The sequence below is a fragment of the Prionailurus viverrinus genome, chromosome E1 (assembly GCF_022837055.1).
Source record: "Prionailurus viverrinus isolate Anna chromosome E1, UM_Priviv_1.0, whole genome shotgun sequence".
Taxonomy (NCBI): Eukaryota; Metazoa; Chordata; class Mammalia; order Carnivora; family Felidae; genus Prionailurus; species Prionailurus viverrinus.
This window is the reverse complement of record NC_062574.1, coordinates 49,977,990-50,004,347: the sequence shown is the minus strand read 5'-3', so window position 1 is coordinate 50,004,347 and position 26,358 is coordinate 49,977,990. Positions and strand designations below refer to the sequence as shown.

General features: G+C 57.8%; 1 protein-coding gene across 2 annotated transcripts; it reads right to left on the bottom strand.

Annotated features, from left to right (window-relative positions):
- Positions 1-5,118: 5,118 nt before the first annotated feature.
- Positions 5,119-26,089, bottom strand: C1QTNF1 (C1q and TNF related 1). Of its 2 annotated transcripts, none has more exons than XM_047833703.1 (4): positions 25,734-26,089; positions 10,617-10,781; positions 8,101-8,240; positions 5,119-7,298 (listed from the first exon to the last, which is right to left on the bottom strand). In XM_047833703.1, the coding sequence occupies exons 2-4, from the start codon at positions 10,763-10,765 to the stop codon at positions 6,748-6,750; spliced, it is 840 nt and encodes a 279-aa protein (XP_047689659.1). In that variant the 5' UTR covers positions 10,766-10,781; positions 25,734-26,089; the 3' UTR covers positions 5,119-6,747. The 2 variants fall into 2 exon arrangements, with proteins under 2 accessions (XP_047689659.1, XP_047689660.1); XM_047833704.1 differs by having other exon boundaries at positions 10,617-10,778.
- Positions 26,090-26,358: the final 269 nt, after the last annotated feature.

Genomic DNA, 26,358 nt, shown 5'->3' with positions numbered 1-26,358 from the left:
ATCCTGGGGAATAGAACTTTAGATCAAAAAGCTGTCATCTTTCAGCCTTTTAAATGTACCATCCCGCTCTCCTTCGGCTTCCTTTCCTTCTGTTGAGACGACATTGTCAGGTTCATTACTGCTCCTTGGAAAGACAACAAGTCCCCCCTTCGTGTTAAGATTTCCTCTTTGCCTTTGGTTTGCAATGGTTTCCCCACCCTGTCCGTGCGGGGCGCGCCCTTGTTTTCATTCATCCCGCTGGGGATTCGCTGCGCTTCTGGAATCTGTGCCTTAGCGGCTTTCCTCCATCAGGTGACGTGCTCAGCCGTTGTCTTCTCAATATCGTTTCTCTTGTGTTCTTTCGTTTCTCCTTCTGGGACTCCAGCTGCACAGACGTTGGGGTCTCCTTCTGGAACTCCAGTTCCCTGTCCTGCCTGTACAGACATGTTCCCCATTCTGTAGCCCCCATGCCCTCACCTCTCCGTGCTTCTTTCTGAATATCTTCTTCTGATTTATCTTCTAAGTCACCGATTTTTCTCTTTGGCATACAACATGCTGGTGCCCTCGGCCACGGGGCTCTTCATGGTGGCACCTGGTTTTTTTTCCCCCCACTTCTGGAGTTTCCGGTTGATTCGTTCATGTTCGTCAGTTATCACGAGTTGCAAGTTCTCCGCCACAACTCTCGGTCTTTATCTCCTCAAATGTGGCGAGAACGGCTGTTTCCATCTCTGATTGTGAGAACGCTAATGGGGTTCTTCCTCCCCACGCGGAAAGCGTGCTGTACTCACCTGTCGGATGTCTTAGTAAGGACAGTCTCAAACTGAATGGACAGCTCACTGGATGGCTATCTCGATTGAGCGGTTGGCCCTTTTTCTTATCTCTAGGCACGGAGGTTTCCGAGTTATCTCGAGTGTGCAAACCTCTCCTCCTACTTGTGGCGATCTCTAAAGTGGAAATTTCTTGTCCTCGCCTGACCATCCGCGTAAAGAGCAGTGGGCCCCGCTCCATTCCGCCCCAGGAGGAGCCGGCTAGCAGGGCCAGCTGATGGAGGGCGTCTGAGGTCGCTTCGCCTCTCCAAGCCCTGCTCCAGCTGCGAGGGGACATCGGAGAGAAAGGCACGGTCCTCAATTAGCTGTTCCTTGTGGAATGCTTCCCTTGGCACCTGTGTCAGCCTCCCGCGTTTGAGTGACCTCATCCAACAGTTGGTTCCAAAGTTCTTGTTAAGTAATGCTCTCGGGAGAGCTAAAACCCTGACCGTCCCATCCCATCTCATGAACCTGGACCCTGACCCCACCCTGGGCCAAGCCCAGAATAGTGAGACTGGCTCTGAAGGTTACCCGCCTGGAGCTCCAGGGTTTCCCGGGGCCCGAACAGAGAAGGGCAAGGCTTCCAGCGTGTGCACAGGCGTGCGCTTATAACTACTGAGATCTGATTTACGCAGCACACAATCTGCCCGTCGCGAGCGCGCAGTTCAGCGGTTTCGGCGTCCTCACGGAGCTGCGTAACCACCACCGTCGTCCCTTTTGGAACGTTCTCATCCACCCCAAAAAGAGAACCCTGTACCTGTTAGCAGTCACCCCCTTCCCCCAAACCTCAGCCCCTGCAAACCTCTAAACCTATTTTCCATCTCTCCGGATTTGCCAGTTCAGGACATTTCCCACACTTGGTCTTTTGTGACTGGCTCCCTTCACTTAGCGTCGTTATTATATAGCAGGTGTCACTGCCCCCTTCCTTTTTTTTATTTTATTTTATTTTTTTTTTTTTCAACGTTTATTTATTTTTGGGACAGAGACAGACAGAGCATGAACGGGGGAGGGGCAGAGAGAGAGGGAGACACAGAATCGCAAGCAGGCTCCAGGCTCTGAGCCATCAGCCCAGAGCCTGACGCGGGGCTCGAACTCCCGGACCGCGAGATGGTGACCTGGCTGAAGTCGGACGCTCAACCGACTGCGCCACCCAGGCGCCCCCCCCCCCTTCCTTTTTACAGCCGAGTACTCTTCTGTTGTGTGGATAGACCCCATTCTGTCCATTTATTCATCACCTGATGGGCATTTGGTTTGTTTCTACTTTGTTTTGAGTAATGCTGCTGAGGACCTTTATCTACAATATTTTCATTTCTTTTGGATACACACCTAGGCGTGGGATTGCTGGGTCACCTGTAGCTGTCTGTTTAATATTCTGAGGAAGCGCAAGACTGTTTTCCAAAGCGGCTGCACCATTTTACACCCCTGCCAGCCGCGTAAGGGGGTGACAGCCTCTCTACGTCCTTGCCAACGTTTGTCGCTATGATGACAGCCATCTTGTTGGCTGTGAACTTGTATCTCACTGTGGTTTTGACTTGCATTTCCCTGGGGGCCAGTGATACTGAGCATCTTTTCATGTACTTACTGGTCATTGGTAAATCTTCTTTGAGAAATGTTTATTGACACCCTTTGCCTATTTTTTTTTTTATTTTAGAGAGAGAGAGGCAAGTGGGGGAGAGGGATAGAGGAAAAGAGAGAGATACAGAGAGAGAGAGAATCTGAAGCAGGCCCCATGCTCAGCAGGGCTCGATCCCACAACGCTGGGATCATGACCTGAGCTGAAGTCAAAAGTTGGACGCTCAGCCAGCCGAGCCACCCATGAACCCCCCCTTTGCATATTTTTTACTTGGTTTTCTTTTTTGTGTGTGTTTATTTATTTTTGAGAAAGAGAGAGAGAGAGAGAGTGGGGGAGGGGCAGAGAGAGGGGGAGACAGAGGATCCGAAGTGGGCTCAGCGCTGACAGCAGAGGCCCCAGTATGGGGCTCGAAGTCACGAACTGCCAGACCGTGACCTGAGCCGGAGTCAGATGGCCAACCGACTGAGCCACGTAGGTGCCCCAGTTTGGTTTTCTTTTAATTATTGAGTGGCAAGAGTTCTTTGTATGTTCCAGATAGAAGTCCCTTATCAGATCTATGATTTTCAAATATTTTCTCCCATTTCGTGCTGCCACTTTCTCAGTCACGTCCTTTGAAGCCCAGAATTTTACATTTTGATGATATTCTGATTTATCTATTTTTCCTTGTGTGGCTTGGGGTTTGGTATCACAGCTAGGAAACTACTGCCTCTGATACAAGGTTGGGATCATTTACAGCCAGACTGTTTCCTAAGAATTTCGTAGTCTTAGCTCTTCTGTTGAGGTCTTTGATTCACTTCGAGTTAATTTTTGTATACGGTGTGAGGTAGGGGTCCCGCTCTTTTCTTTGCCTCTGGGAGCGTCTTGTTTTATTTTATTATTTTCTGTAAAATTGTGAGTTTTCTTTTCATGATCTGGGCAAGAAGGGCTCATTTTATTCCAGTTACTGTGGCCCCCAAAAGAACAGTTTGCCATCATGCCATTGTGTTCCCATAGCGAACACCACAGAAACTCATCCCTGAGTGCAAACGCGCGCGCGCGCGCACACACGCACACGCAATAACCCCATGGGATGGGATGTGTACGCCTCACCGCTCCCACCCCTGGCTCCAGAAGCTCGTGAAAGTTGTAGCATAAACAGTTCTCCCCTTTGGCGGAGTCATCAGCTGTTTCTAAGTCCTTTTGCTAAAACACTAGCATTTGTTTTGCGACTGAGTTTATCAGGTCTTTTCCAGGAACGGTTAGCCAAGTCCTTACTAGCTGAGGTCAGGGCACAGGGCAAGGAGCCCATGCAAAGTAAGTTGCTTGGGGAGGGAGTCATATGGGGCAGATAACTAGGTGCCAAGCATCCACTGCTGAGGAGGCTACATCTGTGTCACACCACAGTTAACACCCCAGAAGAGTCCTCCGGAAGGCAAGTACCCTATCTCATTCGTCATGGCGTCCCAGCACCTAGCACATGGGCAGCCACCAAGCAGGCAGGGTAAATATTTGGAGGGTCAGAAGTGCAAACAGGAAGGGAACAGAACAATAGAAGAACAGGGGCAGCAAGGACTGGGTGCGGGGAGAGCTCAGAGAGAGAGAGAGCATTGGAGCTCTCCAATGGAGAGCAATGGAGCTGCTCCATTGGGCTCTGGAGCAAACGCAACCTCATCCCCCGCGTTGGCTTGGCGGGCGGTCGAGCAGGTGTTCCGCGCTCCGTGTCCCTGGAGACAGGGCAGGCAGGCGGTGGGCACCTGGAGGGAGCTGGCCCGTTCTCTCCGTGCGTCTTCAGGAGATAGCCTCCCCGCTGCGTAGACGGCACATCCTTCTAAATGGATGGCCTCGGCTGGGTGGAGGTGGGGGCCTGCCCACAGCCGAGCAGGGGCTGATCCCAGGACCAGGCAGAGGAAGGACACCAGCCCTGCTGGCACCAGAGGGAGCAAAGGCAGCTCCGGCACTGCCTGCTGGCCGCCGTCGGATAAGGGCTCTGGCCGCTAACCCAGTTGGCAAGCGACGGAGAGAAGAAGCGTCCACTCTTCAGTGCCCGAGCATAAGGGAGGCTGTTGGCGGGTGTATTCAAGCCAGCAGGTCATTGTATTGGGTTAAATCATGTCCCCCCCCCCCCCGCCCCAAGAGGTACGTCCAAGTCCTAACCCCTGATTCCCGTGAATGTGAAGAGGTCATTAAGTTAAGGATCTTGAGGGGAGATCATCCTGGGTGTAGGGTGGGCCCTAAATCCGGTGACTGGTATCTTAATGAGGAAAAGGAGAGGGAGGTCCGAGAGGCCCAAGAAAGAAGACAGAGACGGGCAGAGACCGGGGTGACACAGCCACACACCACGGAATGCCGGGGACCACCAGAAGCTGAAGGGTCCTCCCCTACGGGCGTGAGAGGAAAAGCGACCCCGTCAACACCTTCCTGTAGAACCTTTGGACTCTCGAGCGGGGCGACAGAAATGTGTGTTGTTGTAAGCCATCGGGCTTGTGGCGGGTTGTCACGGCGACCCGGGGACAGCAGCACAGTTGCCCGAGGCCTGCCTCCCGCCCGCCCCTCACAGACCCCCTCCGGCACAGGGCGCCCAACGGGCCACGCCCCGCTGAGCCCGGGAAACACGCCCGGAGGAACAAGGCAGTTCGGGGCCCGGCCTGTGCCCGCCGGTACCTAGGTTCCCGGTGCCAACGCCGAGGGCCCCCAGGCTTCCCGCGGGCGGCCGGTGGGCTGCGGGGAGGGGGAGAGAAAGGGGCAGGATGTGGTTCAAGGACCAAACTGGAGAGGCCATGATGCTCAAACGCATGGTTCCAAGTTTAATGTTTTCCGAAAGAGCACCGGGACAGCACAAAGCAGCAGGCGGACGCTCCACTCACCAGCACGCCCATAGAAACACCGTTTTGAAAGTCTGACCAGCAGAAGTCCTTCAGAGGGAAGGAGGCACGGGGCCCAGACCCGGTGGCCCGGCCCCCGGGAGGGCGGAGGGATGGGTCAAGGCCCAGGGTCACCAGGGAAGGACCGACCCTTCCCTGAGGGAAGGAAGGTTCCCGTAGGGGCTTAGGGGCCCGAGCAGGTAGGAGAGGGACCTTGGCCTTGGGCGTTAACGGAGAGAGGCAGGGAAGGGCCACCGGGCCAAAGTCAGCCACGGGCCAGAGCACCAAATCTAGGCAGCAGCCGCTTCGGGTGTCTCTACACCCCACCTCCCAGAGAGGGTTCTGACTCCAGTGCTTCAGACGTGCTTCTCTCCTGGTCAGAGGGACGGTGCCCCGCGGGGGCCCCGAGGCAGGCAGAGCCTTCCAGCCCCTTCTGGCTCTTCCCTGCCCCCGGGGCCCAGAGGAAGGCTCTCCCGCGGTGTCCTAGGCTACTGATCAAAGAGGCCTGGGGAGAGCACTGAGCCCTCAGGGAAACAGGACTGGAGACGGTGTGCAGGGAGCTTGTATAGCAAATATTATATAACCACGACAGCTGTTACAAAACTATGGCTCCAGTGCCTTCCATGGCTGACCCGTCTGAGAGGAGGAGCGGAAAGCCCGCGCCAGGGTGGCAGGCGTGAAGGCCCTGCCCAGGGCTCCGGGGCAGTCTGGGGCCGTGGGGGCAGAACCACGCCAGATGGATGGCTCCGCCTTGGTTGTGCCGAGCAGACCCAGGGACTCCCGAGGTCCCCGGCTGTTGTCAGGAGTCTGCGGGTTCCAACAAGCAGGCTGTTCGTCTCAGCCCAGAGGCCGAGGCCCAGGGCTTGGCTGCCCTGCTGAGAGCTGACATTCGCTACCCCCACCCCAGCCACCACCACCCCCCCTCGCTGTTGTGGCTCAGACAGACCAGCCGAACCCTCGGGGCAAGGCCGTGCCGACCCCAGGACGTGGAGGTCAGTCCAGCGGTTGCCAAAGAAGGCTCATGAATGGCCGAGGAGGGCCCCACGCCCTCCGCCCCCCTCCCCCGTGGCCCGCAGCGTCCACGTCGGGTCTCCTCTAGCAGGAGGCTCACGCAAGCTCAAGCTGGAACGGCCTCCCCGGGGAACCGGTGCGGCCGGTGGGAAGGCAAGAATCACAATGCCTCCCTCTTCCCACACGGCCCGATGTTGCTTCTTTTACAAACTTTACAATTTCCTTAATTACTTCCAGCCACGGGAGGGAGCGGGATGACTCTGGGACACCCTGCCCCGTGGCCGCGCCCCTGCTGGGTCGCCTGGGGATACGTGCGTGGACGGGAGCCGCCCCCCCCCCTCCCCGCAGGTGCCCACCCGGGAGCCCCCAAGGCCTGGAAGCACAGCCGATTCCCTTCCCCTTCAGCGAGGGGCGTGGTGTGGAGGGCCGAAGCTGGGCAGTGAGGCGGGGAAGCCAGGCCTGGGGGAGGGGCTGCAGCGAGACCCGTGCCCCCCACCCCTCCCCAGGCGGGGGTGGGGGGGACGCGGGGCCGGCGGGGCTAGGGCTCCAGGGCGTGCTTGACCAGGTAGCCGCTGAAGGTGATGTACGTGTCAAACTCGTCGCTGAAGATGGCGTTCTCCCGCTCGCCCTTGAAGAGACGCACCCACACCTCGTCCTGGTCCCGCAGCTCCAGCATCAGGCTCTGACTCTGCATGATGCTGCGGTCGCTCACCTGGGCAAACAGGATCACCACCTCCTCCCCGTTCTTCATGATGTGCAGGTACGTCTCCTTCTGGTTCCAGGTGTGCACGTTGAGGCTGAAGAAGTAGATGCCCGGCACGTAGCAGTAGAACTTGCCGGTGAACATGTTGAAGTGGCCGTAGAGATTCACGAACTCCGTGTCGAAGATCACCGTCTGGTAGTAGTCGTTGCTGTGGAGGGGCTTCTTCCGGCCCACCGAGAAGGCGGCGTAATGGTTCTTGCAGCGGTCCCCGGGGGCCCCCATGGACCCTTTCTGCCCTTTGGGGCCCGTGTGGCCCCTGGCGCCCGCGGAGCCTGTTTTGCCGTATTTCCCCTGCAAGCCTCGGTCTCCTCGGTCACCCTTCTCACCTAAAAGGGACGAGAGAGCAAAGCGGCGTCGAGCAAAGCTGGCCCAGCCGCCACGGTGGTTCTATTTTCATCCAGAAGCCTTCATTTTTTCCCCCTCCGGAAAGTGCTGGCCAAGCAAAGGGAACATGTGGGTTTGTCCAAAAGCGGCAGGCGCTGCGGCCGGGCCCACGGCCGACTCGCAGCAAATGAACTGCAGATGTCGGGCTCGCCCGGGAGCTTCCCGGTCAGATTTTTGCAGGGCTGCGCGAGGTTATCCGGACCGCGGCGGCCGCTGGCATTTCAGAAAGCGGGCTGGGGGCGGGGGGTGGGGTGCTGAGCCCCAGAACAGAGGACACAGAGGCTCGGATGCAGCCAGGGGCGGCGGGGGGTTGGCGAGACCCTGGTCCTGCGGGCCACTTCTTTCAAATCTGCCCTCTTGGAAAGGGGACAGAGCCTCGGATGGAATTTCCTCCTCCTCCACCTCTAGAGGTCAGCCTGCCTCTGCTCTGTGCCCTGAGGGGCGGCCTGCCTCATCCACCCTAAAGACCACCATCTTCCTGGGGTGCCTGGGTGGCTTAGGTCATGATCTCACAGGTTCATGTGAGTTCAAGCCCCGCATCGGGCTCCACGCTGACAGCACGGAGCCTGCCTGGGATTTTCTCTCTGCCCCTCCTCTGCTCTGTCTCTCAAAATAAATAAACTCAATTAAAAAAAAAAAAAAAAAAAGACTACATCCTCTCCCCCTCCCCGCCCCCCGCAGAACAGAGCACTCCCCACCCCCACCCGGGAGAAGGTCCCCTCGGTGGCTTGGCAGCAGCCTGACCTTTCAGGATGGTGATGTTGATCTGTGGCACCGGGACGGCCTGGTACACGGGCGTGCCGGGGTCACAGCAGCGGAAGCATCGGGAAGCGGGCTCGTCCTCCCCCTGCCTGGGGCTGTATTTTTCATGGTTCTTTTCATCCCTAAGGGAATAAAGACGTTACCGTGGAAGCCAAGAGCTCTCTGAGCTGGGACCTCTTCTCTCTCCTGCTGCCAGGGGGTCTGGTCTAACCTGCTTGCCTCCCCTCTCTCCTGGGCGTGCCAGGGCGTGCACTCGCTTTCCCTCGACAGAGGCAGCCTTGGCTCTTGGCGAAGTCTGGGACCCCTGAATGAAATTTCTGGAAGAGCCCCACCCCCCGCCTTCCGGTCACAGCAATCCTCACCAACGGCGATAACAAACACAGCAGTAATTTGCGGGCCGTGGGAGCCGAGCCCGGGCTGCTTGGAGAGCTCTGCCCCTCCGGGAGGGGTTTCAGAGGATGTGTGACAGTGCTGTGAACCCCCTCCATCAACTGTGGTTCTAGAAGATACTACATGAAGCTGACTCATTTGTAAATGAAAGGGCTCGGCCAGATCTTTACGGTTCCTTTGAGCTTTGAGCTGGAGACTCCACTCTAACATTTGCTACCCACGCTACAGGGGCGGCCGGGGCGGGGTGGCCGGGGACAGCTCCGTGCTGCCACCTCGCGGCCTCGCCCTGCGCTGCGCGGTGCTCTTTCTGGCTTCCCTGTTTGCTCCCAGGCTCTGGAGCTGACGGTACCATCTCAGAGGTAGTCACTCCATCTCAAAAGGCCGGTTCCTTCTCTGCCTCCGCTCCTGCTTTGAAACCCCAGATAATCCAGGAAACGGATCTGCACACCCTAAATTCAGGCCCCACAGGTGCCAGGTGGGGACTCCCAGGTGGACCCCCGCCTCTTGCCGGAAGTCTCCATCTAGACCCCGCAAACCCCACAGAGGTGATGTGTCCCAAAGTGTCGGCCCGTCACTGTGCCCCCGGAACCTTCTCCCTCCAAGCCTGCCTCACGTTACCGTCATCGGCCACCCAGAATGGAGCTTCAGGCTCATTTGGGAGATGTCTCTGGCCTCGCCACCACATTCTGAGGACCACGGGGTGCTGAGCAGTCAGCACCCCCCACCAAGGCACCTGCAGAAGCTGGGTCCTCAGGCCTCCCCATCTCTGGGGGACCATCACCACTCTGACCGCCCTCCTGGAATCTGCCTCCCCCCACGCCTCCCATCCATCTTCTCTGCCTTCTCCAGCATTCTTTCTGGAACCCCAGGACCCTGAAACCTCTCCATGACATCCCCAGACATCCCCACCTTCTCCGTGATAATCGTCCATGACTCCCTGTAGGATTAAGTTCAGGAGTTCCCTTCCCATTCCTACCCTCCACTACCCCAAAGCCACCCGGCAGGGCCGCAACTTCCCACACACCCTCCTTCCGCACCCGGATGCCCCCCAGGGTGTCCTTCAAGATGAGGTCACTCCTCTGCTCGGTCCCCCCTCCCACCGCCACCCCCAGCATTGCGGGCATACCTGTCCTACCTCACTGTTCACCACTCTGCTCCCCCATAGCCTCAGGGTTCCCGGAGGCCAGGGACTGTCATCTGTGCAGGTCCCCCCGTCCCTAGCGGATGGCCAGACCAATATTAGATGCTCAGTGTTCATTGAGCGAAAAGAGAGAGGAGGAGGAGGGGGAGGAGGGGGAAGTGGAGGACGAGGAAAAGGAGCAGGAGGTGACAGATGTCACCGTGTGCCGCATCGCATGCAATTCCATCGTCCTGTAAAGCACACCTAAAGCCTGGGGCATCAGGTCGGCCCGAAGCTGAAACTAATGCAGAAAGTCAAAGCATCGGGCTGGAACCTCACATGCGAGGAACGACAGTTTCGTGAGTAACACCCTAGGCATTTGGTGTGTCCCTACAAAATATTCCCAGCGGCGCTTCTCAGAGCCCTGGAAGATACTCTCAAAGGACAAGGCCAGAATGGAAAGACAACCCGAGGGCTGGGGTGGGGGCTTGGTGTACTCTTTTTTTTTTTTAATGTTTATTTATTTTTGAGAGATAGAGAGAACATGCAAGGAAGGGGCAGAGAGAGAGGGAGACAGAATGTCAAACAGGCTCCGCGCTGTCAGCGCAGAGCCCGATGTGGGGCTTGAACCCACGAACTGTGAGATCACGACCTGAGCTGAAGTCAAGGGCCAGACACTTAACGCGCTGAGCCACCCAGGCGCCCCTTCGGTGAACTCTTTATTTAAGGATGTGGCTGCAAAACCGAACAGACCCAATCCCTTTGGGGTTAGAAGGAGGAGGGGTACAGTGTTCGGTTTCAGGTAAAGCTCGCTGAAAGGGGAGATGGCTGGTCTGTCCTCAAGGATCGGCCCCCGCGAGGACCGTCCCTTGGCCTTGGCTGTTGCTCCCTCGCGTCCGGCCCCAAACGAGCCCCCTGCGGTGCTCCGGACCCCAGGCTCAACCCGCCAAGCCCGAGCGCCCGCGTGCACACCGCCCCGGTGTCTCACCTCTCCGCGTGGTCCAGCGGCGGCTCCTCGGTCCCCTCCTGCTCCTGCAGCTCCTGTGGGCCGCGCGGCGCACGGCCCAGCACCGGGCCACAGGCGAAGGCCAGCAGCAGGCAGCTCGCCAGCCCGAGTCTCAGTCCCCGGGAGCCCATGTTCCCGCGCGCCCTGCTGGGAAAGACACACGGGCAAGGACACGGGCTGGGAGGGGGCCCGCGGAGAGGCAACCGGAGGCGTCGCCAGACCCGCGAAGCCGGGAGGGGCTTCGGCCACGGCCCCTTCCGGGAGGGCGACCGCGCACGGGCCGCCGCACTCACACGCTCCGCGCACACTCATGCACGCGCCCTCGCGTCCTCTTGCACGAGACACGTGTGCACCCGTGCACTTAGTGCCCTCGTGCTTACACACGTGTGCACGTATCCTCGGTATTCTCACACTCACATGGACCCGTGCACTCGTGTACTCTCACGTGCCAGCGTGCACACGTACACTCAGTACTCCCACGCGGCAGGTGCACACGAAAGCTCACACTCTTACACGTGACACACTCTTGCGCTCACACACTTTTGCACAGTCCTAACACGTTTACTCGCGCTCACACACGCACACACCTCCGTGCATACCCACGCGCCCCGTGTACATATTCTCACACACTTGACACAGTCACACACTCTCACACACTCCCACACGCATTCAGCACACTCAGTACCTGTGTATACGCACACTTTCAACACACTTGTACCCGCGGGCATGCTCACACAGTTAACGTGCACACCCGCGTACTCTCCCACAGCCACACACGTGTGCACGCACACACATGCACACACTCACATGCACTCACACACCGTCATGTGCGCACGTCCTCTGCCCCCGGAGCCTCAGCCAGTGGGCTCTCCGGGTGACCATTTATCAGCCCTGTTAGAACAATAAGCACACTCCCGGATGAATGCGTGTGGTCACTGCCCTGTGCCGTAGGCGTGGATGGGGAGGGAGGGAGGTTACGCATCTCACTCAGGGAGGGGGTGGGGTCCAGCCCTTGACGCCTCGGTCACTCATCAGAGCCAGCTCTGTCACATGTCTCTCATGGTGTTCTCAGGCGAACGCTCTGGACAGGTCCTCACCCAGTATTGAAAACAGTCCTTCTAGAAAGACACATCCACTGGGGGTCCCCAGTGAGCCCATTAGGAGGCAGTGCTTGGGCTTAAAATAGGCAAAAAAAACCCCATCCTATCCACTTCCACCATTAGAGCCATCTCCCCCAGCTAACTTGGGGGAGCTTCTGGATGGATAGATAGACAGCTAGATGGCCTTGACTGCGTCTGGTGGGTTGGGAAACCTCCCCACTGCAGGAGTGAGTAACTGGCCAATCCCAGCCAAACTTTGTTCACCAAAACATACAATTCAACAGCTCGAAGGGCCTGCCAGGACACCCTGCCCAACACTTTCAGCTGCCCAGTGAGAGACAGAGGCCCAGTGACGATGAGAACCACCCTCCCCTTGAAGCCAAGTTAGGAGTGGGATCCAGGTTGTTACTGGCAGGCAAATCGCAGAAGGTCCCAGGTCTGATTTTCCTTCAGTTCCTCCTTTATGTTTAAGGAGAATTAAGTACTGAGACAGATTTTGTTTTTTGTCAGTAATTATCCACCCAGATGAACGTTCCTTTCGCTGATCATGGGAGGCCGTGGACTTCCCTCAAACACCCCGTTGCTCAGAGGCCTTGTAGCTGGTAGGTCGACTTGGGGGCTTTGTTCTTTATTCTGTGTGTTGGTGGGCTCGCTGTTATAGCTCTGCGGAGAGGGTGCTCCATTAGCCCTCCCTGCTGGAGCCCCTGGGCCAAATAAAGACAACATGGGGGAGGCAGACCGCCAGGAACCAGAGCCCTGGGATAAAAGGCAGAGGCCAGAGGTTCTCCAGATGGATCCTTGGAGATGTAATGAGCCTCTGCGCTAGGGAGGCTGCATCCCCAGAAACCGCCTCCTTCCTTGTCACCCGCACCTCCGCCAAGTCTTCAGTTGGCTGCAGCACTCCCCATCTCATACACCGCAGTGGATTAGCTGGGCCTCCCTACCTCTAAGTTCTCTGCCAACCAGCTATCCCTCCCAAGCTCCAGGACCCAGTAGAGCTTCCCAATGACCAAGAGACTGCTTGGACAAGCCCCCCACTCAGAATCTCTACTGTACGTGTTTATGTGAATTTATAAAATACATATTAAAATTATCTATCCGTCTATCTATTCATCCATCAATCCATCCATTCATCCATCTACCCATCTATCCATCCTTCCTTCCATCCATCCATCCATCCATCCATCCATCCTTCCATCCATACACCCATCTATCCATCCTTCCATCCATCCATCCTTCCATCCATCCTTCCTTCCATCCATCCATCCTTCCATCCATCTACCCATCCATCCATCCATCCATCCACCTATCCATCCATCCTTCCATCCATCCTTCCATCCACCCATCCATCCTTCCATCCATCCTTCCTTCCATCCATCCATCCTTCCATCCATCCATCCATCCATCCATCCACCCATCTATCCATCCATCCATCCATCCATCCATCCATCCATCTATCCATCCTTCCTTCCATCCATCCATCCACCCATCTATCCATCCATCCATCCATCCATCCATCCATCCACCAATCCATCCATCCTTCCATCCATCCACCTATCCATCCATCCTTCCATCCATCCTTCCATCCATCCATCCATCCATCCATCCATCCATCCATCTATCCATCTATCCATCCTTCCTTCCATCCATCCATCCACCCATCTATCCATCCATCCATCCATCCATCCACCATTTATGCCTGACAGATCATACATGACACCCCACTCTTCAGCTACCTTGTACAGCACCCCTCATCCTACGCCCAAGCTCCCTGCTTTGCAAACACTAACATACACACATACCACCTGGGAAACCTGATTTAAATGCAGGTTCTGATTCAGAAGGTCTGGGATAGGGCCTTGAGGGTCTGCACTTGCAAAAAGCCCAGATGCTGCCAGTGCTCCTAGTCCTCGGACCATACTTTGAATCCCAGCTTCAGCCGTGCTCCCCAAACTCCTGGCATCTGTCCATCTGTATGTATCCTTCTCCCCTGGCCAAGAGTTCCCCTTCTCGTCCTTCTACTAAAAACCAGCCTTGTTGGGCCACCAGTGCACCAGGCGCAGCCCTGAGCATCCACCCCAGGCATCATTTCAGTGCATCCTTCTAGCCCGGCAAGTTAGGGTTAGGTCTGAGAACACGTCCTCATTAGCAATTCTTACCCCGACATAGGCCTCAGAGGGACCTCCAGTGAATCCTTTAAGAAGACAATACTCATTCGTTATTACACCAACCTTACAGATGAGCAAACAGAGACGTAGAGAAGTTATTAGCCTCAGACTGCCCAGTCTTTAAGCGGGGGCTGGTGGGGGACACTGGTTTTGACTCAACAGGCTGTCCTCAGATCACATCATTATCCTACCTGGTCCTCCAGACCAAAGCCAAGTGCTTCCCCTTCCTCCCGACGCCTTCCCAGACCCTCAGCGGCCAAAACCTCTCCCTCCCCTTTTAAAACTTTGTTTTTCCTGTTGTCTTATTCTGCAGAGTTTTGCTTGGCCCGTAGGATTCTGCACAGCAGCCCGTGACCTCCTAGTCGTGTTCCTCTTGGACCGGCCAAGCATCCTGCAGCACCCTGAACTTGATTGCTACTCAACAAATATTTGTGAAATGGAGTTTTCTAAAGTTGTTTATTTCCCTTCTTCTGTATTTCCTCTGTTTTTCCTCGGCCCCTCAATAATTACTTTTTTTTTTTTCTGTAAATGCCAAGCTTGCATCACTTAAAAGGACAAGAGGTTTTCCTTTCTTTAAACCTTTTTCTTCCTGAATCCAAAGTTATATATATTCATTCGGGGAAAGTCAGGAAATAACAACAAACACACATAAAAAGCTACCTTGGATTCTTTTGTCCCCAGGGTTTCTCAACCTCAGCACTACTGACATTTGGGGCGGACTCACTCTTTGTTGTGGGAGGTTGTCCTGTGCGTTTGCAGGATATTTATCAGTATCCCTGGACTCCACATACTAGATTCTATTAACACGCCCCACTCCCAGCGGTGACTGACAGCCAAAGATGTCTCCAGACTCTGCTGCGTGTCCCCTGGGAGGCAAAACTCCCCCCCACCCCCAGCTGAGGATCAGGGCTCTGCCCCCAGTGGGAGCCCCGTTTGGCGTGTTGGCTTGTCTCTTACCAGTCTGGGAAAGGAATTTTCTGGACTTTGATCGGAAGAGGTGGGGACGAGGACGCAGCCGACCTAAGGGGGATGATATCTATGGGGACAGAGCCAGCAAAGAGTCCCAGGCGCCAGGCTGACGTCGTGAGGGCAGCAGAGGCTGGTGATTCTCCTCAAGAACCTCCTCTTTGGGGCCAAAGCAAACCGTGAGTGAAATCTTTTTCCTTCTTCAAAAATATCTTCAGAACCCGGGCGCCTGGGTGGCTCAGGCGGTTAAGCGTCTGACCTCAGCTCGGGTCACGATCTCAGGGTTTGTGCGTTCGAGGCCAGCGTCGGGCTCTGTGTGGACAGCTCGGGGCCCGGAGCCCGCTTCGGATTCTGTGTCTCCCTCTCTGTCTCTGCCCCTCCCCCGCTCATGCTCTGTCTCTCTTTCTCTCTCAAAAATAAATGAACATTAAGATAGAAGAAAAAATTTTACCAAAGGCCACAGAAAAGTCAGCATCACGACACCACCGTTTTCGTAACTTTTGGGCAAAAACAGTATTGCCCAACATCCAAACCAAACTTGCCTCCAAATCACTTTTAGCAATTTCCAGTGAAATGAAGTCACCTACAAAGGGTGAGGCTCTGCCCCCAGTAGGGTGACTCAGAAGAATATACACACACACAGCAAAGGCAGGTCCGGGAGGCGGGAATTCTCCGCCAGCCGTGGACAACCCTCACCGGCCCACACGGCCCGGTCTCCAGGCTGCCTTGTGGTCAAGGCCTCTGAGGCCAGCTCCAACGTGACTCAAGTTCCCGACTTGCCCTTCTGAAACCCTGTGAAGAAATTCATCTGCCAAATCCCACGTCAGCTCGGTGAACTCCATTTTTCTCCCGTTTCTGCCCCAGACTCTCCAGCTGGGGGTCTCCAGCTGCTCTCCCCTCGGCCCTGCCATCTGCCTCCTGCTTACCCTCCCCCAAAGGAAGAACCCCCCCCCCTCCCCAGGTAGGAGTGGGGGTGCGGAAGGGGGAAATGGGCCAATGGCAGGGTCTGGCGGAAGCCTGAGAACACGTCCTCGTTCATGATTTTCATCCGTTTGGGGCGCCCGGGTGGTTCAATGAGTGGAGCGTCTGACTCTTGATTTCAGCTCAGGTCATGATCCCAGGGTCGTGGGATCGAGCCCCGTGTCGGACTCCAGCTTGGAACCTGCTTGAGACTCTCTCTCCCTCTCTCTCTCCGCCCCCTCCCCAGCTCAGCTCTCTCTCTCTCTCTCTCGCTCTTTCGCTCTCTCTGCCTCCCTCTTTAAAACAATAATAGTAATTTTCACCCCCTTCTCAGACCTTTTGTGGACACGGGGTAAATCCTTCAAGCAGATGGAATTCATACCCACGTTCAAGTTTCCTGGTGTCTGTTCAAGACGGGCCCCACCCACCCCCACAGTGTCCCGCCTGCCTGTGCTCTGATGGGAAACTCGCAGAGTTTGGGCACCACATGTGTGCATTTTTGCCTCGATGCCACACCCAGCCCAGTGCCATTTGACAAAAGCATTTATGAAGTTTTCCCTCTTCCGAAATGCTCATCGGGTGGCCAGCTGTTCGGGGAGGCAAGGAGCCTAGGATCTCCCTGGATGAGAGGAAGCTTAGAAGACAAGTCCCACGGCCTGCGCGGCTCGAGATTTCCTCTTGGCAGAAGGCGTCACACGGGCCCGGCTTACTGAATGCCCACGATTTGCCCAGCCTTGCGTCGGAACTCAGGAGAAACCGACTCCACCACCAGTGAGGTTTCCTCCCTGACCTCGAGAAGATTACGGTCCAGCGAAGGAGACGGATGGACGGACGTGTACCGTATAGCTCGGGACGGGACAGGAATTGTCGGATCAAAAGGGTGAGCGGGGAACACCCCGGGCCTGTGCGGTCCGGTGTGCCTGCCGCTGGCCACGGCTGGCTATTTCATTTTAAACTGACCGACTAAGATTCAGAACTTCAGTTCCTCTCTCACACTAGCCACGTTCCACGCCCTCCGCAGCAACACGGCTTTGGTAGTTACCACGTTGGCCACAGCACAGAACAGGGCATTCCGATCGTGGCAGAAAGCGCTGTCGGACAAAACGCAACCAGCGGGGGGAGGAAGCGGGACTAAGAACAAGCAGCCGGCCGGAAATCTGGGAGTCATTTGGGCTCGTTCCTCTCATGCACCCGCCACATCGAATCAGTCACCGACCGCCTTGAATGTCTCCTGAAGGCCTCTTCTCCGTTCTACCATTTGCCTCTCTGTGTGATGCCTTCCAGGGGCTCTGGCTGCATCCCAGACCTCAATACCCCCAAGGCAAGTAACTTTGCCTGGCTTTTCTAGGGCCTGGACATCACTCCAAAATTTTACACGCGGCTCCCGAGGAAGCTTGGCGTGAGAGGAGGACTGTCTCCCACACCTGATGGCGTCTAGGCCAAGAACGCAATTCGGCGTGGTGGGCCATCACTCCTGGCTTCAACGTGGCATCCGACATCCCTCCCCTATCTGCTCCTGCCACCTCCCTCTCCCCGGCATCCTGCCAGCCGGAAAGGGAGCCCCGAGGCTGCCCCTCTCCGCTTGGACATCTTTCTCCCACTGAGGAGATCCGAGCTCTCCAGCAGGACCTCTCCTCGATGTCGATCCTGGGGTGCCCAGGAAGGAGAAAGCCCCATGTTGGGGCATCCCTCCGGCCCTGATGACCGTCAGGGTTTTCTCACACATGACATCTGCTTTCCTGCCCCAGACACCACGCATCACACTGATTTTCCACTTACGGAACTCCTCTGGTGACGGGAAGGAGGGAGGCAGACTGACTTCCAGTTGATGAATGACATTTGCTCACCAACTCCAGAAGCCCATTTAATATCGAATTTCCTCTTCTATAATCGGGCAGCCCAGTGGGTCTCAGGCCCTCTCCTGCTTCCCCCCCACCCCAAGCCCTGAAAAGGAAGCAGCAGTGGGCAGGATAAGGACCCCCTTACTGAAGGAACCTGGGTCAGTAAGGGTGGGGTCCCGGCATCCACGCCACTCGCTGAATCTCACCCTTTCCCCTTCTCCTAGAAGCTGCTCTCTGGCTTAGAGAAGAAGGATTTATTTTCTAAGGTTTGGGGGTTTATTTGGTGACCTTCAAACACATGGCCAGGGACAGAGATGGGGTCTTTCTAGTTAATAAGCAAGAGCTTCCTTTTCCCTGCACAGCAGAGAGGCCTGGCTTGGGACAAAACTGAAAAGAACAGAAGGCAAGAATCACCTCCCCCGGCCCCCACCCCATCTGCTGGGCGCCTGGCTGGCTCAGTCTCAAGAGCGTGTGACTCTTGATCTCGGGATCATGAGTTCGAGCCCCTCGTTGGGTGTAGAGATTACTTAAATGAATGGATAAGAACTGTATATTAAAAAAGGAAAAAGAATCCCTCCCCCGATTCCTAACACGTCTCCATCGCTCCTGGGGCAGCTGGGCCTCGGGAAGGAAAGGCTCACCCGGATGCAGAGGGGACACCGTGTTGTGCCCAGGCCCTGAAAACAGTGAGACCACGTGGGCTGCCGGCGTCGGGCCTCCGGGGGCACCTGGCCAGCCCAGCCTCCACAGCTCCGAGTCTGTCCCGGTGCAAACAAAGACCTCCTTGACTAGAGCACTGTCCTTAGATCACCTCCCAGCTGCGAGGCCTTGGGCTGCAGGCCTGCCCCTGCTTTGAGAGCTGCGTGACAGAGAAGGGCCACTGACAGCTCGTGGCCCGCCGTGAGCCCGCTCTGCAGGTGGCCTGGCCCGGGGCCCACGTTCCCACAGCAGGGACGCCCTCTGGGAGGAGAGAACCTGGGAGTTCCAAGGCCTGTGTCCCACCACACCCGCCTCTTTACAAGCGGCTCTAACGTCTGGTTCTTCTGAGGCCTGGACATCAATCGCCCCGACATCTCACAGACGCCTCCCGAGGAAGCTTGTCATAAGAGAGAACGTGGTCCCACACCTAAGGGCTTCTAGGCCAAGAACAGAATTTAGCTCAGCATGCAATCTGCAGTCAGGACAGGGCTGGCCACCTCTTCTGTCCCCGCTCTGGCCCAGCCTGCCTCCCAGCGTTCATCCTTCACGGACGCGCCCGCAGAGACGGGTGGCTACGGGGGCTGTGGCCTGGGCAGTCAGCCCCTCCCCCTCCAGACCCGCTGTCCGCCTGTCACTTTCTACAGTGACAGCTCTCTGAGATCCTCGTCTCCACTCCGGCCTGGCCTGAGGGCTTTTGTCCCACGTCCTCCGGAGCAGTAGCCACTAGCCAAGGGGGCCAGTAAAATTTGTTAAAATGAAGCGAAATGGAGAATTTGGTTCTCATCCACAGCGGGTGATGTTAGGCGACCAGCCTCTCAGATGGCACACCTGGGACGACATCTCCACGATGGCAGAAAGTTCTACAGGACAGCCTGGGTTATCAGTCTTCTGAGCACCTGCGCTCCGCTCTGCCATAGACCCGCGAACCCCTGAATTAACTCCGCTCCTGTCCCCACCATACCCGCTTCTCCTGAAGCTACAGCGGCCGCCCACACAAGGGCGCCAGGCCGGAAATCTGGGGGCCACTCAGACCCCACCTCTCATGCACCTGTCACCTCTCATCCACCACCCAGCTTCCCCAGGGCCTCCGGTCCCCTCCTCGCTGGCCGGCCACTGCTTCCTTCCCAGCTCTCCACTGCCCCGTCTCCCCTCTGTCTCGCCTCTGTCTTCCAACCTGCTCACCAGAGAGGCACCTTGCAGAATCGCCAGTCTGAGTCCCGCCCTGGGTGGAAAAGGCTTCCCAGGAAGTAAGGAAAGCGGGTAAACCCTGAGCGCCACCACCTGGCTCCTGCCTCGCCTCTGGCCAAGCTGCCGCCCCCCTGCTCCCATCTGGAGCCGCTCGCAGACCCAACACAAGCCACACGCTCTCCTCCGTCGGTCCCTTCCCCACCACCCTCTCCATCATGTGTTCTTTAGAGCCCGGTCTAGGGGCACTCCTCCAGGAAGGTGCTCCCCCAGCCTCCCGTAGGGTCTACACCCCCCGCCCCCGGACAAGGAGCCCCTCCAAGGCAGCTGTGTCTCCCCTCCTCGAGTCCCCAGTATCTGGTGTCTGATGTGCAACACAGAACTCCACGCTCAACCTTTCCGCAGAGCCAACATGCAACCAGGACTCTAGGATCCCACACTTCTTGCTAGGGCCTCAAGCCAAGGTGTTCAAATCTCTCTCGCGCTCAAGGTGGGGCTGTCTGGGGAGAGAGGAGGGAAGGGGGGAGAGTGACCCAGGGTGCCCCATAGAGTGCCATCGCAAGGCTGAATCCTGGTGTGGCCATCTCCAGCCACCTTACCCTCAGAGGCTCCTCTTATCTGCGCTCAGAAAAATCTCCTGCTTCACAAAGGGCTACATCCCCTGCTTCCTTTAGCCAAGGTTCCAAGCTCCAGGGGACGCGTGCTTCGAGTAAAGGCAGGTAAATAAATAAATAAAGCGGGGAGGGGCGAGCGCAGCCAGCCGCACCAATTAGCAACCTCTGTAAACAGATGACTGTTTGCAGACGTGGAAAGACGTTCACGATGAGTGAAGGTCGGGTTGGAAACACACACACATCAGTGCCCGTCTGTGTGCTCAGCCGCCGAGATCTGAAGGCCACCCACCTGGCTGCTCACAGCAATTATCCCTGGGTGAGGAAAATAGGGATGTTTGCCATTTTCTTATTTTGGCTTCTCCGATTTCTTTCCCCTGCCATAGTTTTTCACACGAAGTACACATTATTTTCCACTTAGAACAATGACAAATCAATAAGCCCCACCCTGGGGACGAAGAGCGCATTTTGTGTCTGGGGGGGGGGGGGCGGGGAGAGGGGAGGGGACGCGGTAGAGAAGGAGAATGAAGGAGGGGCTCGGGGACAGTGCTGTGGCAAATCTGTGCCTCATCGAAGTGGGGACCGCATGGAGTAGAAACTGCCCCGGAGCTCCGGCCTCGAGTTCCTGCACCAGCATTTATTAAGCGTCTGCTGTGTACCGGGCCGAGGGCTGGATTCCAGGGGCACAGTGCACCAAAGAGACACAGCCTACCCGGCCCCCTCCCGGGGAGCAGACCCCCTGGAGTTGCCATGGCTACAGGTTGGGCCAGGGAGGGCCATCTGACTTGGGCTAGAGTCAGGCCTGGTAGGGAGATCACGTTTCCCAGGAGGGAGTTCGTGTTCCGTCCCAGGCACGCCTCTCACTGCTGGCACCTGCTCCCGAAGGAAGCTGCCCGAGGCCTTGAAACCAAAGGCAACGGTGCCAAATCCTTGAGACCCTCTTTAGGGATTCTGGGCGATGGCCTGGAGAGCTAACGGGCCCCCTGGGAGCAGCCTCGGCATTTATCAGAGATTCCTTCTAACGAAGCCCTGCTACCATCACCTCAGCAAGCACCTACTACATGCCGGGCTCTGGGCACCGTGCTTTCTGGACGCCATTGAACCTGACCCCTCCAGTGCGCCCGAATGGTGAGCAAGTGGGCGCGGAGGGAAGGTGTGCCCGCCCCAGGCCCCACAGCGGGGAGGTGCTGGTGCTCAGGTGTGTGTGACAGCACAGTGCCTTTTCCACTTCACCTCCGGGGGGCCTTTGGAAAGAGGCCGGGTAGGCAGGCGCATCCTGCCACCCCACCCCACACCCGCTTGGCTCACTTGGTCAGAGCTGCAGCAGGGGCGGTGGCATCGGCTCTGAGGGGTCTCTCCACCAGCCGAGCCCTTGCATTCATTCATTCATTCATTCAGCAGGTTCTTGAGTGCCTATTCTGTGACAGGTGTGGCACGAGGCGCGGGGCGGGGGGCGGTGGGGGGTGGCAACCGTCTCCACCGAGGCCGTGCGCTGAGACCTCGCTGGCACCAGGCTGCCGGCATCTTAAAACCCACCACTGAGTTTAATCCCTTTGGATTTAGGCACAGGATCACCAGGAACCACCCCGCCCCATACCTCAAAATGTAAGAGGAGTGGGAGGTGTGGTCCGTTGAATGTGCGTTTTTAGAGCATCGCTCTTGCAGGGCGGAGAGAGCAGTCCGTTGGTGAGCCCCGGAAGGGAGAGAGAGAGAGAGGGGAGACCACGTGGTGGAGGGGTGGCAAATGGTTTCATCGGGCCCCCAGTGCTCTCTGAGGGACAGAGGCCGACCGGAGGGCCGGACTGCAGAGGAACCTGAGGCCAAGTGCAGCCAGCAGGAACCAGTGGTATGACCAGTTGCCGTTGCGGTGGGAGCCGCCTGGGTGACCTGTGTCTGCCCATCCTTTGGAGTGCTGCTGGGGATCGGGCTCGCGGGGAGCCCTAGTGGAGGCTCCTGCAGAGAAAGGGCTGGAAGCAAGAGAGTGCAGGAGCAGAGGGTGGAACGGAAAGGCGGGCGTCAGGCTCCAGCCCACCTCCCCAGATGCCGGGGTCTAGCTCTGTTTGCTCCCTAGGCCCGCGATTGGTTCTTCCCCAGGAGCCATGGGTCTTGCTGTCATAGCCCTGGCTCTGCGGGGAGGGGGGCTGCCCTCAATGCCAGAGGAATTGAAGGGCCCCATGGCCACCCCGAAAGCCACCGGGACCTACTCGTCTCTCTCCAGAATCCGCTTTCAGACTCCTCCCGAGGGGAAAGGGCCCACGTGTCTCTGAACACACCCCATTCCCCAACTCTACAGCCCAGCCCCAGAAACCTGCAGGGCAAAGTAGCTGGGCCCAGCCCGCTTCCGGCCTGCACCCGCCTGCAAATCCACCAGGGCTGGCAACTGGCCCAGGAGAGGTCTTTCTCCCTCCCCGGTCCCCAGGGCAGAGGGCGGCTGGTAACCAGATGTCCCCATTCGGGGTGGGGGTGCCACTCAAGGCAAAAGGTTTAGGGCGTTCCCCATGTGTGGCTCTACCAGCGGCCAGCAGGAGGCTCTGACCAAGCCCGGGGCACCTTGACTCCCGCACTCCTCCAGCCCCCGCCCTGCCTGCCCCCGCCTGTCTGCCTCCTTTCCCGTCCTCCCTTCCCATCCTGCCTCCCTGCCCACAATCTCCAACTCTGCTCCGTCTTGTTTCAAGGAAAATTCCTACAGGAGCCAGGGAGATGGTCAGACACTGAGGCCCAGCCTGGCCCACAGCCATCCTGACAGCCATCCCGGACAGGGCAGGACGCCCCGCAGGAGGCCTGCGCCAGTCCCGTCCAGAGCCGGACAAGGGGTCGACTGCAGGGGCCTCCAGGGCAGGCCGGAGACACCCTGGTGGGCAGGAAGGGGGGCCTCCGCACCTCCGCCCACACCTGTTCCACTTTGAGCCCAGTCCTAGAAAGCAAGCGTGGGCAAGAATGAGCGACTAGAGGGGGTGCCGGGAGCTCACGTCTCCCGCTCACAGCCCCGAGTCCCTCCCCGCGAGGCTGAAGGACAAGGGTCCGAGGACCCAGGCTGCCACAGCAGAGCTCCCCCCAGCAGGGCCCCGAGCACCCCAAACCCCAGGCTCGCTGGGCTGCCTTGAGGGAGTGGAGAGAAGCGCCTTGCGCACGCTTCGATGGTCCTTTTCCACTCTGCCCTCCAGGGGGGCGGCCGGTTCCTTGCACCGTGCGGGGGCTCAGGGAGACGCCCTCGTTCCTGTCCAGGGAGCTGCCTTAGTCTCCCTCGACTTTAAGAGAAGGCGGATTTCAGCAGGTAAAGACAGGAAAAAAAAATTAATAACCCTAGGCCCACGGAGTTGTCACATCACCAAGAAGGCGTGCCCGGGGGTGGGGCGGGGGGAGGTATCACCTCCACCTAAATATCTGGCCTCTCGGGGCAGGGAGGTGAGGCTGCTTCTAAACACCCATTTTCCTCTCCAGTGGATCCACAGACAGGGCTGCCTTAGGCAGTGAGTGCAGGAGGACCTCTCCATTCTTCCTTTCCTCTGTGAGCTGTCACCGCCACCCTGCCCCGGGGCCCTCAGCCGCCCCCAGCGCCAGGAGCAGGGTCCCACACAAGGGGCTAGCCCCCCTGAAGACATAAACCCGATGGCAAGCTTCTGTCCGGTGAGGACACCCAGCAGCACGACTGTATCTACAAAATTCTTTTCATCTTTGTTTTGATGGGTGAAGTTCAGTGCCAGAATATTTGGTTTATGAGTCATGCTAATTATAGCTGGGGGTGGGGAGGGCCCAAGGCACCAGGAAGAACAACAGAAAGCACGTTCTGAAAGATTATGCTGGGTTGCCCTGGATAGGAAGGTTTACAGCCCGGGAATGAAGAGGGGAGACGTCTGTGCACCTTTCTGGGATCAGGTCAGCTTCTCACTGTCCACCTGTGAGGGTGCCTCTCGCTGGCTGGCTGCACCTGTCCCGGGCAGGCAGAGGCCTCCTCTGGCCGGCTGGAGCCCCACCAAAGATCCCCCCTGCACCCTTGTTTCTCTGTCTCCTTGACCTGCTGCTCACTGGGAACACCAGAGGCTGGAGAAGGGAGAAGGGGGAGGGAGAGAACCAGAGGAGACGGCAGCATTCCTGGGAAACGGAACCCGGCTGTCCGTCCTGCCCCTGGGCGCTTTCTCCGTGGACAGCTGGGAAATGGATTTTTGCAGACTTGAGAAGCTCAGGTCCCAGCCTCCGTTTGGAGAGCTGGGCATCCTTGAGCAAGTTACATGCCCTCTCTGGGCACACAGATGCTGGTCCTCCATCGGGTCCTCTATCTACTGTCTGTGAGCAAGTCACGAGCCTCTCTGAGCTCTTCGGGGGTGAGAGTGACGTTGATGGAGTCATCGAGAATCCACGTTTGCTCAGCGCCTGCTGTGTGGGACACACACACACACGCGCGCACACACATGCACACGCACACACGTGCACCCATGGCCGCCGTTATTTTTATTGCCATTATTGTAACAGGTTACCCTAAGCTCCTCTCAGCTCTCAGGTCAAGGGAGGGGGAGGAACGCAGGACAGGAGAACCCAACCCTCTGCCCCCCATCTCCCCTTCCTCTGAATTTCTTCCCTCCTCCTGTCGCTGGGAACACTGGGCAGGCTTCCCCTTGTAGCAAACACAACAGTCAAATGCAATCTAGTTGTGACCTTGCATGTGGGGCTGGCTGCGTGCTTTCCTACCCTATAAAAAGCAAAGGCCCGGCAGCCTTCGAGGACCTCACATCCTCCCCCAGGGACCTGGGGTGTCACTCATGGTTGAGAAAACTCAGTTTCCCAGGACACTCCTCATTTTCAAAGCTCAGAAAGAAGGATCTCCAGTGTGCCAAACTGCCTCCATTCCTGGAAATGAAGTGACATGGAAGGCACGGACAAGTCGCAGAGGGAGGCCACTTCCTCCGATGGACCGGGAGGGACCCCGGAGGGCCCGTGTGCACCCCCGGAGGACACGGGGCTGCCCAGGAGTCGGCACACGGGGAGCCAGGCTAACATGATGGGGGTGCCTAGGACAGGTGGGGACCACACCTGTCCCCATGGAGCGCCTAGGAGAACAGGGCGGTTGACCCAGGGAGGTATTTGAGGTCCAGAGACTCAAAGACAGCTGGGTGACTCGGCCCCAGGCCAGGCATGGTTCTCAGTGGTGCAGGCAGCCCAGGAGCGTCCCCAGGGAAAGGGACATTATTCTCCCCTGTTCAGACTGATTCTCCTCCAGGAGCACCAAGACCATCAGATGCCGGGGCCAAAGTCAGCGTTTCCTGTTCTGTGTGGGGTCCAAACTGGCCACCGCAGGGCAAACCTGTCTCTCAGGTGACCCAGGCAATATCGGGGCGGGGCCCCCCTCGGGACAGCGGGGACTCGGGTGCCACTTGTTTTCCTCTCACACCTCGAGAAGTGTGAAGCAAGATAATCAGCCCACAAACACGAGGGGAGGCACAGTCATCCCCGACGCCATCCAGCTGCCACAGAGCCCCTGCTCCCTTGTCACAAGGGGAGACTGCGACCTGGAGCCGCGGAACAGGAGCGGAGCGGCCCCCGTGGCATCCCGCCCGCCAGAGCCGCCACCTACCTCCGGCCAGCGTCCTGGGGCGGCCTCTCGGGCTTAGAGCATCTCCCAGCAGCGTCGTAGCCTCCTCCCAGCCAGGTCGGAGGGGGCAGAACAGCCTGGTCAGCGGAGAGAGCGAGAAGGAAGGAAAAAGTCCTCCGGGAAGAAGGTGCAGAATGGGGGGGCGGAGGGGGGGGGGGCAGCCACCCGCCGGTCCCTGCCTTCCCGGCACCTTGACCTCCTCTGTTCCAAGGTCTCTCTGGCCAGAAGCGGAAGCGCGGTTTCTCGAAAGTAAAGGAAGAGCTGAAGAGAGCGGGACAGACTCGTAAAGAGCAAACCCCAGCCAGATGTGAGCGGGGCCGCGGAGCCTCCAACGCTCCCAGTGCGTATTATCCAAACAGCAGCCGCCGAGGATTAACTGTGTGTGTGCCCGGCGGGCAGGGGAAAGCCAGCACTGCCCTACCCCTGGCCACCCTGGGGAGCCGGCCCAGGCCGGCGGGTACGGGTGACCACTCCCAGCCTCCGGAAGTCCCTCCAGGTGTGGGGGTGGCTGGGGGCCGAGGACAAAGAGCGTTGGGAACCCCGACTTGCTGGGCGCTGGAGGATGGGCTCCAAGCAGCCCCGGGGGCACTTGTAGCCAATGCTGTGG

Coding starts and splice junctions, on each gene's coding strand:
- C1QTNF1 (XM_047833703.1), bottom strand. CDS start 10,765: ATGGGCTCCCGGGGACTGAGACTCGGGCTGGCGAGCTGCCTGCTGCTG. Junction 8,241..10,616: donor CCGCTGGACCACGCGGAGAG/GTGAGACACCGG, acceptor TTATTCCCTTAG/GGATGAAAAGAACCATGAAA. Junction 7,299..8,100: donor CAACATCACCATCCTGAAAG/GTCAGGCTGCTG, acceptor CGTCCCTTTTAG/GTGAGAAGGGTGACCGAGGA.